Source organism: Temnothorax curvispinosus, unplaced genomic scaffold (genome assembly GCF_003070985.1).
Source record: "Temnothorax curvispinosus isolate PA1 unplaced genomic scaffold, ASM307098v1 QBEX01018681.1, whole genome shotgun sequence".
NCBI classification, from domain to species: domain Eukaryota; kingdom Metazoa; phylum Arthropoda; class Insecta; order Hymenoptera; family Formicidae; genus Temnothorax; species Temnothorax curvispinosus.
In genome coordinates, this window is record NW_020228461.1 from 5087 (window position 1) to 15227 (window position 10141).

General features: G+C 33.3%; 3 protein-coding genes across 5 annotated transcripts in view; 1 reads left to right on the plus strand and 2 right to left on the minus strand.

Moving 5' to 3' along the window:
- Positions 1–3654: 3654 nt before the first annotated feature.
- On the minus strand, positions 3655–5366 carry LOC112468598 (UMP-CMP kinase-like). Its single transcript, XM_025037849.1, has 2 exons — positions 4917–5366; positions 3655–4470 (listed from the first exon to the last, which is right to left on the minus strand). The coding sequence occupies exons 1-2, from the start codon at positions 5283–5285 to the stop codon at positions 4192–4194; spliced, it is 648 nt and encodes a 215-aa protein (XP_024893617.1). The 5' UTR covers positions 5286–5366; the 3' UTR covers positions 3655–4191.
- Positions 5367–6932: 1566 nt separating this feature from the next.
- Positions 6933–9273, plus strand: LOC112468597 (4-hydroxybenzoate polyprenyltransferase, mitochondrial-like). Of its 2 annotated transcripts, none has more exons than XM_025037847.1 (7): positions 6933–7108; positions 7592–7938; positions 8027–8193; positions 8262–8409; positions 8498–8691; positions 8761–8949; positions 9015–9273. In XM_025037847.1, exons 2-7 carry the CDS (start codon positions 7599–7601, stop codon positions 9225–9227), a joined length of 1251 nt encoding a protein of 416 aa, XP_024893615.1. In that variant the 5' UTR covers positions 6933–7108; positions 7592–7598; the 3' UTR covers positions 9228–9273. The 2 variants fall into 2 exon arrangements, with proteins under 2 accessions (XP_024893615.1, XP_024893616.1); XM_025037848.1 differs by lacking the exon at positions 6933–7108 and adding an exon at positions 7115–7342.
- Positions 9274–9644: 371 nt separating this feature from the next.
- LOC112468594 (protein Simiate-like) overlaps positions 9645–10141 on the minus strand; it is a 1761-nt gene continuing 1264 nt past the window's right edge. Inside the window, exon 2 of one of the 2 annotated variants that reach the window (XM_025037845.1) lies at positions 9645–10115. In XM_025037845.1, coding sequence (XP_024893613.1) covers positions 9812–10115 — 304 coding nt within the window. In that variant the 3' untranslated portion in view covers positions 9645–9811. The remainder of the gene's footprint in view (positions 10116–10141) is intronic. The other variant, XM_025037844.1, reaches the window with a different exon arrangement.

Here is a 10141-nt window from a genome sequence, read left to right on the forward strand (position 1 = left end):
ATCGATAGAAATAAAAAGGCTGTAGTGCATATCGCCGGCAGTTGCACAAGTAACATTTTGAAGGTTATCCAATGTAAGTCGAATCATACGGCTGCGTCATTTCTTCTTTCCGAGATTCGGTTTTTACGCCGTGGATAATCGGCGATAAATCTCGTTGAAGATTCGATTTTTGCCATTAATGCGAGATCTATGGCAACAATTACTTCGCCGCGATGTGCAATCGATTAAATTTTTATTTCAAGTTTTTGATAATAATAATAATAATATTTACATATTTGTTAATATACGATACAAAATGTAAAATAAATTAAAGACACAACCCGGTAAAAAATGTTTCAAATAAAGACGTATAATATTAATGTGTATAATTATATATAAAATATATCCATATACATGTGTTTTCTTTCTCTTGTATAATTTCTATTCGTATATACAAGAAAAATAATAAGAATTAAAAAATAATTCTAAAAATAATTTTTTTTTTTTTTTAAATAAAAAGTAAAGTCTAAGGAAATGAGAAACATTTGCTCATATATAATCAGGTATAAATGCAATAACCATGTAAGTATGATTATATATGATTATATATAGCATACAGTGTACAACCATTTTACTTTCTGTAAAAAACAATGTAAAAGTTATTTTTTAATAATTTAGTTTATTATTTTTTTTACATAATATAAGATAGAGTTGATACAAGAAGAAAAAATGGATATTTGGACGATTTTTAAATAATTTATATAAATTTTTATGTAAGAAATTACCGGAAAGTTTGAGAAGCAAGTTAATTATTTGATTGAAACTATAACTGCCGAAAATTTGAGAGACAGAAAATAACATGTTTTCGTCGTTATTATATTTCTGTTACACAATCGTATATCACATAATGAACTTTAATTTTATGTTTGGCATTACCATATGTAATGAAAGAACACATTGAAATAGCGTTTACTGATAATTATTTTATTGTTGCAACTAGACAAGCGCGATTAAAACGCGACGACAGAAGCTCTAAAACTTTCAGTTATCTTATCTAGAGAAGCACACAAAATCTTGAAACCGCTGTCCGGTTGTGTCAGCTGTGGAATTTCTCGTGGAAGCCCGTCGCGTACGAATTTCTACCGGCATCGTTTCGTGAAGAAATTCGCCCCCGGCTGCTGTAAATGTAGTCCCCTCTACGTAATATGCGATTGCTCGTCGGGACATTGACCAGTATTTCGACTTTCTCGACGCTGTAGTCGAAAAATGTAACGTGAACGAACTTTCGTGAGGCCCACATCGGAGAGGTGGGCCTCGCCCAACGTCGATGACTATATGGTATAAACCTATAAACGGTGACAAGCAGAGGAAGGATGATTCAATCACGATACACGCAATTGTTACGTTATATTTGCCGAATAAGCGACAGCTGTAATCTCGTGGATATTTTATGATAAAATGCTTCACCCGCTATCTTCACCGATCGAATAAGAATAAGAATTATATCGAAAAGATATGCATCGTCTTTGATCGGTGATAAGAGGATATATTGTCCGTCACCTTCACCGCGACCGATTCAAGTGCGTTTCATTTGTGATATTGCTTCTGCGAATGTAACATCTTTTTGCGATGATAAAAATAATAGAGAAGGCCTCGTAAACAAGTTTAAGTTCATTTACCTCGAGTGCTTGGAGAAAGGGAAAAATGCGAATATTTTGAGTTATATCGAAAAGATGTATCTTTGATCGATAATAAGAGGACATTGTACGTTTATTTGCCCGTCACCTTCACGCACCGTGACCGATTCAAGTACACGTTTCACCTATGATATTGTTTTCGCGAATGTTATCTCTTTTTGCGAAGATAAAATAGTAGAGGAGGTTTCGTGAACAAGTTCAAGTTCATTTATCCCGAGTGCTTGGAGAAAGGGAAAAATGCGAATATTTTGATTAAACTAAAAAGTCTCTTATATGAGCGCTTCAAAATAATTAACATCAATTTTATAAAAATAGCGCAGTATTTTGCGCGATCGTTCATTAGTAATATCCAATTTCATGCATCATGCCATGTGTTTTATTTGAATCTTCTGAGCTTGAACAATTGCGGTCGAATTATTCTCTTGTCAAAAAGAAACATATTCTTTGCGCATAATGTAAACTTGTAGTATTTTATCGAAAAAAATACTGGTAATGTAAATTGCACTATTACAAGTATACAGTTGCACTTTCAATCTCGAGAGATTATTGGATCGCAACTGTTATCTGTCGTATCCGGAATTTAAGCGTTATAAAAATTGAGCGCGAAAGAGAACTGAGATATGATAGGGAGTTAGAATAAATTAGGTTATCTCAAAGGTAGGATAAGGCATTAGAAGTTTATCTATACGGTGAGGTAATATGCCTGATTATATAATGTTAAGATCACATTATATAATGTTAAGATCATAAACATTTGATCGGTTTTTAATAGAGTTTAATAGAAATATATACAGACATAATATTTTATTTATTTTGAATTAACAATTATTAAAAAAAAAAAAAAAAACACTTAAAAATAGACTTTAAATGAGAGAATAACGTTTAATGTATTTAAAAAAGCAGCTTTTCAGATCTCCAGCGATGAATGTAGTACAGTTATTAGCTAGCTATGAGTGCTTAGAATCGAAAAATCGGTATTCCCTTAAGCAATGAATATGTCTGTGAAAAAATGTGTAACAATCTTTAACGAAGCAAAGGAAAGGAAAATTTGTTCTTTAGAATTTAGTAAAGTTGATAATAATTTTTTTATTTATTCCACATTATAAACCTTGAAAAATATTAGTATCTTGATGGATGTATCCCTTTATTATTACGTATAAGTTTTATATAAAATAAAAATAATTTGAAAGGAAGAATGAAAACAGAAGTTTCAAGTTATCCAATGCTTTTTAACAATTGTAATATGATTTTCTGCGCTATTATGGTAATCCAGAAATTATATATTTTTTTTAAGAAAAAATTGTTTCCTTAATTTTTTCACATTATAAAATGCAAACCTCCAGGTAGCAGAATAACGTCTTATTGATGTTATAAGAGATGTCATTAAGACGTTATTAATCCGTCATTTGTCGTCACTCTGCTATTTAGGTCTTATATATACATAAATAAATTAAAAATTAATAAGTATATACCAAATAAAAAATGTATTAAAATATATAAGTAAAAAAAATAAGATTGCTGAATAATGTTGACGGGGATGATGGAAGGCTTCTACGGAATGAACCGTTTTCATTGTACAAAATAACAGGCGTTTCCCATTTGACCACACAACGATAAATCAGAAGGAAAGTGACTTCTTCACCGATTTAGGCTAAAACTTTACAATATTGTGTATTTTGGTGTGTAAAACACGAATGTAAAAGTTAAAATCGTCGCTCTCAAGTAGAACAAAAGTTATACAGTGTTAAAATAACAATTTTGGGATTAGGAAATCTATCATATCGACAGCATACAAGTAGGTACATGAGAATCAGCTAGAAAGCCTTTTTTAAATTTAAAAGGTAGATATTTTCTGCATATCTGGAAATTTTAAGGGAAAATGGCAAACACCGAAAGTTTGGAATTAAACACTGACATATATTAATTTAAGGAATGTATTTTTACGTATAAATTAAAAATACAAGATAGACATCTCTTCTATTTTTTTCTCTTCCATCATTTCTCGCATTAATATGCAATTCTTTTTCTAACGATTATTAAATTTTCAATCGATACATTTCGATAATAACACATTGCTTAAATATTTATTCTATAAATATATAAGCTATGTATACTAACGCGCACGCTATATGCATATAACATTGTATCAAAGAATTTACACTGCCATTCATTGTTAATGATTTCGGCAGGATATTTACAGATTTCGGATTCCGATCGTTGATACCATTATCCATTTGCATTGTATTATTGTACATTTGTGAAGGAATATTTAGCCAGTATATAAGTTGCAACGCGTTACAAAAATTGAGATATAATACTGATACCACAGTGATCAAAATTAGATAAACCTGTTCTATCCCATAAGGTGGAAAAAAAATCTCTAAAATATATGAATGTTATTCAATAAAAATGTCCATATGCCACAAAATAAAAAATAAAAAAAAAGAACCACTATTGCGCCAATAATATTGAACTTGTTCAAAAGAAATCGTTAGGACCATCATAACGGTAATAACTACCATCCTATCTTAGGAAAGTATTCCGCGACGTCCTGAAATACCTCTTCCGGCGTTCTCATAGAATCAACTTTATAAACTAGGCCCTGCCGTTCGTACATTTCTATTATCGGCAAAGTATTTTTCAGGTAAGTTTGATGACGGAGGACCAAGGACTGTTCATTGTCGTCGCTGCGGCCGCTTCCGCTGGCACCCCGGTTCAGGCAACGTCGAGTGCAAACTTCCTGACTGCATTCGCAGAATATTACGCCCTTCAGGATAACTTTGTCAGCCATCACCTGCCATCAACATAAGTAACATGAAATACAACATATTATATTTTGATATACCTATTCTGTTACTTTGCTTCCATTATAAATATCTATTTATACATATTTTTTTAAAATGAAAATACAATATTAAGCGGGGAGCACACACTTCTGCATAACGCATAATGCGTAAGCATAAGAAAATTGATTATTGGTCCATATACATGTGCATAAGGAAATAGAAAATAGACCAATCAATTTTCTTATGCGTATGCATTATGCGTTGTGCAAAAGTCTTGTGTTTCCCCGGTTTCCCGCTTATTATTCTGCACGTCGATTGCAAGAACCACAGTGTGCATTTCAGTTGTAGACAAATTCTGACAATTTACTGGCAATTCCAGGTTCAACTAATGTAAATAAATTCAAGAGATATAAAGCCAAGACAGATAAGGACAGATATAATTCTCGACCGATACCTTGTTCCAGCCGTCGAGGTTATCCTGATTCCTGGGGAAGCCGTCGATGAGGAACCGGCGGTGCGGGTTCCCGGAGGTCTGCATGGCGCGGTCGATGAGGCTGCAGGTGATCTCCACGGGGACGATCGTGCCGTTCCTGATATGCGTCTCGATGAGCTCGCCATACTCCGAGCTAGGCTTGGCGCGTTCCTCGCGCAGCAGGTCGCCGGCCGACAGATGAGCATAGCCGTAACGCTCGACGATGTAACGGCAGAGCGTGCCCTTGCCGGCGCCCGGGCCGCCCAGGATGAACACCACCTCCGGCTTCTGCGTGACAGTGGTCATCGTGCGGATGCAACGTCGCGCGCCGGCCGCGAGAGCCCGTAGCATGAATCGCTACGTATACTACGCACACAGTATACACGCACGTCGATGTCGTCAATCGGTCCGCATTCCGCACTCCGCGGCCGTCTCGTCACGCACACGACGTACACGCGGCGGTCGTGACTGGCGCCATTTTTTAAAAGGCCCACGTGGCCGGGAATGCGGAAAGCTGCGGTCCATCCGAATCAACGATGATACTTGGCCGCTTTTAAACGTTCAAAATAGATCCGTTTTTGTTTTCTTTCTCCTTCGTCCACGTATGATTATAATTTTACGAACATCTTTATTGTTAGTGCATAAACTTTTGCATCAATACGATGTCAAAACATCATTAGGCATTTAGATATATTTCGTATGTTAATTATGATTCAAAATTTTATCTGACAAGATAATTTTGTTGTTAAAGACTCTTAATCCCGGGCATCTATCTGTTAAATGTCAAGATGATATATCATAATAATAAGTCATAAAGTTAGTATTATATTATAAGCTGTCTAAATTTTAATATAGTTACACAAACTTCCATAAAATTGTCCGTCTTTAAAGTACATATCTCGATGATGACGGTTTAACATTTGTGTTTCATACGTATGAAGGCTTAAATTAAAGATAAATAATAGTTTTCAGATAATATTAAAGACAACTCATGCAATATTAAATCAATATATTAATACAAATATAATTTAAAATTTTAAACAATCATAAATGCTCTACTACATATAAAGTTTTATCAATTATTTACAAATACTGTTTGTGTATTATTGTTCATAGTGATCATCATATTGCTCATTCCAATAATGAATACAGTGGAAAAGAATTATCTCATATATTATTATATTCTTTTCTATACTTTTTTTTTTTTTTTTAATTTAAATTTTGGCGATTTAAATTTTTAAAAATTCTCGAAATTGCGATTCTCTTTATAAAATTTCAATAAGACGAGAATGGCATTATGTAATCTCGCGTGCATAAAATACGTTGGACATGCGCAGTAAAATAAACACTAGCAGACGCTATTGAACAATCAAACCTCAGTCGCGTGCGTATCGTATTGTGATAAAGGAGTATCGTTGTGAACTATTATAGACTTTAGTAAAGAGTCTTTATGAGAAAAGAATAAGAATTGGGTAGTAAAAACAATAATATGAAATTTTCTTTGAAGTAAATATTACAGTTAATAAATGGAAACAATTAAATTTATTAATCTGTTTCGTCTGCAGTTCACTTATCACAGAAATACCAGCATTTAATGCAAGAGTAAGAAAAACTTCAGAATCTCACTCATATTACAATAAATACGAAATTATGTATATATCTATATTGTTATAGATATTTTATCAATATAAGTATTGATAAGCATTTTATACATAATACATAGATCAAAGCACATTAAAAATTATAATAAGTCACATATATAGATAATATTAATGTGTAACATTAATTTTAAAATTAATGTTACACATTAATATTATATATGTGATTAATATTATATAATATTATATATAGATATATATAAGTTTAATATAATATGTAACATTATGTAAGTTGCAGGATATATAAAGGGTAGTAGAAAATAAAAATAATTTACGGATTTCTGGAAGCATTTTGGACAGTATATAGGTATCAGAGCACGCACCTGTCGAGCCCGGTCACGTGATCGACGACTTATGTCATCGTCATCCATGTGCACCCGGTGTAGATTTATTTTGTGATTTTCTATCGCAACGTGAGACGTGCGAGAATAGCACGAGGATCAAAGCGTGTTAAAGTGATTAAAACGCAACGACAATGACCCAATGACAATCAGTTATGCGTTATCAAGTACGCAGGTCTGTTGTTAAGATTGCTAAAATTATACAAAACTATATCTCTGAATTTACCGGAGCGTATAACCTCAACAATGTTCACGTTTTTTCTTGACAATATCTTATTTCGGATAACGAAGACTAAAGTATACGTCTTAAAAGTTTTTTTATCCCCTCTATCGAGTAATCTCGTCGATGACATTTCAAATTAATTGCCAAGTCAGTCAATCCGAAGATTATATATATACTGTGCCAGAGGTTAGATTTCAATCTTATTTGATAATTTTCTTTTTTAGTAGGATATTTAGTAGGAATTTTCTTAGTAGGATATATATCCTAATATTTGTTATTTTCTTAACACATACATTCGTTTTGTCAAACAAATATTTTATCACCTTTCACACGGCAAAGATATAAGACAGTTGACTCGACGACAGAGCCATTGATATATTTAACAAATTAAGAATGTATCAGTTTTATTCATTTAAGCTTTCAATATCATTATAGGTGAACAATGATAATTGTAAAAAGATGCCGCTGGTTCACTGGAGCTGTCAGTTTGCTGTCACATAAAACGTATTCCAGCCTCAAGCTGTTAAACCCTAGGGCTGTGAATTTTAGACCATGTACAAAGATTCCTTTCTCCGCGGTATGCCATAAGTACAAATATGAAGCGAGTCCCAATGTACTCAGGACGACCTATTCTTTGTTAAGGATAGAAGATACATTGACTTGTGTCAAGTTACCAGATTCACAGCGGAAGAGATGCTTGAGCATCGCCGCAAAGCTAGTCAATAATGCCTCACCTAAAGTACAACCGTATATGAAACTTATGAGAATAGACAAACCGATAGGTAAGTCCCGCTTATTCAAACAATTATCTATTAACTGCAACTTCGTTACGTATATTCAATCTCTGTTCTTTTCTAAATTCTCTGTCAGGAAGCTGGTTACTATTTTGGCCCTGTGGATGGAGTATCGCCATGGCGGCTTCTGCCGGCGCCTTACCAGATCTCCATATGTTAGCGCTTTTTGGTACGGGTGCATTCATAATGCGCGGTGCGGGATGCACCATAAATGACATGTGGGATCAGGACATTGACAAAATGGTAAAATTCTTTGTGACAACATTCCTCGTCTCTTGGATATCATGGTTTATGTAAACTTGTTATCTCAGGTAGCCAGAACGAAGGACAGACCTTTGGTAACTGGTCAAATAACGCCAAAACAGTCGTTAATGTTTCTAGCTGGACAATTGAGTTTAGGATTACTTGTTTTGTTGCAACTAAATTGGTACAGCGTATTTCTCGGTGCCAGTTCACTAGGTATTACATAATATATCGAAGGCCTAATCGTCTATCTAAAATGAATCTAAAATATTTAATATGACACATCTTGTATTTTCTTTTTTAGGTCTAGTAATAATTTATCCCCTTATGAAAAGAATAACGTACTGGCCGCAATTAATTCTGGGAATGACTTTCAATTGGGGTGCCCTACTAGGGTGGTCAGCTATACACGGATCGTGCGATTGGTCTATATGCTTGCCCCTCTACGTAGCTGGTATTTGTTGGACTATTATGTACGATACGATATATGCTCATCAAGTACGTACAGCAGAAATGTAATAACTTTTTGCGCTTCTCATATCGCTCACGAATTTTTTTGTGTTCTAGGATAGAAAGGATGATATTTTGCTAGGCATGAAGTCGACCGCTATAAAATTCGGGAAGGACACGAAATTCTATTTGTCTGGTTTTGGAATAGTGATGATTGCGAGTTTAATCACCTCCGGTGTATTAACTACTCAAACTTGGCCATACTATACTGCTGTTGGATTGATTGCAACGCATATTAGCAACCAGGTAAAAATTATTAGACATCTATTTAAAATAATTGTCACTCGAATAAAGGAATTTTTTTCTTTCAGATATATACTTTGAACATTAACAATCCTACGGATTGCGCCAAAAAATTCATGTCTAATCACAAAGTAGGTATGATATTATTTATTGGTATTGTGTTAGGAAACTTAATGAAAAAGTCAATCGTGAAAAAAGAAAATGAAATTGAAGAAAGAAAGCACCTAAGTGTTGTATTAGATGAAAAATTAGATGAAATAAAAAATAGGTATGATTTATAATTACGAATTTCAATATAGCAGTCTTAAATTATGTAAAATTAGCACTTTGAATTATTTAAATTTAGGTAAAACTAGTATTTTAAATTATGTAAATTACATTAAACTAGATGAAACAGAAAAATTATATTAGTAAATAAATATTCTTCAATTCACATGTGATGAATTCTCAAATGTTACATTAATTTCAAATATAGAAATTTTTATATTTACTTGAGGTATTATAAATCAAGCATATATTCAAGCGTATAGATTTAATCGTACCATCAGTATTATGGTTTAACCGTGTTTACCTCATTTTTATAAAATAACAAAATAATGGATCTTGATATATGAACAAAATCAATATTAGAAAACAGCGATTGTTAAGATAATTAATAACATCTTAGAATAAAACAAGGATAGAAGAAAATTAGGATATACGTAAGAAAGTCAAATTAATTTATTCATCCAAAATCTTAATTATTTCCAATTCTAATAATTGCTACCTAGTTTCTTATAAATTGTTCATTGCTGTTATTAAATTGACCAAATCATTTCTCAGCAATAACAGCTGTCAATAGATAAAATTTTCATTTATTACTACGTCACTTCTTTTCTCTTTCTTCAACAAGTTCAATATATTGTTCGTGAGTCAACAGAGATTGCTTTAAACTTTCCAAGAGTTTTATATTCGGCAATATTATAGCCAAATATCCACCTTTATGCGGCGGTCCCTTGAGAAGTTGCGGATCCTCTGACAACGCCTCGTTAACTTCCACCAACTTTCCTATCATACAGCACTTGATGACGTATGTTTGCCCGTCCAGGCACGATATGGTACAGACATTCGAGTTAGTCTGCAATGGCTGCGCGCCGTGTTTACCCTTTCCCGAGACTTTGTTTAAGGATCTATCCAACTTGTCGCTGACCCTAAA

Coding starts and splice junctions, on each gene's coding strand:
- LOC112468598 (XM_025037849.1), bottom strand. CDS start 5,285: ATGCTACGGGCTCTCGCGGCCGGCGCGCGACGTTGCATCCGCACGATG. Junction 4,471..4,916: donor ACCTCGACGGCTGGAACAAG/GTATCGGTCGAG, acceptor TGTTGATGGCAG/GTGATGGCTGACAAAGTTAT.
- LOC112468597 (XM_025037847.1), top strand. CDS start 7,599: ATGATAATTGTAAAAAGATGCCGCTGGTTCACTGGAGCTGTCAGTTTG. Junction 7,939..8,026: donor GAGAATAGACAAACCGATAG/GTAAGTCCCGCT, acceptor ATTCTCTGTCAG/GAAGCTGGTTACTATTTTGG. Junction 8,692..8,760: donor ATACGATATATGCTCATCAA/GTACGTACAGCA, acceptor TTTGTGTTCTAG/GATAGAAAGGATGATATTTT.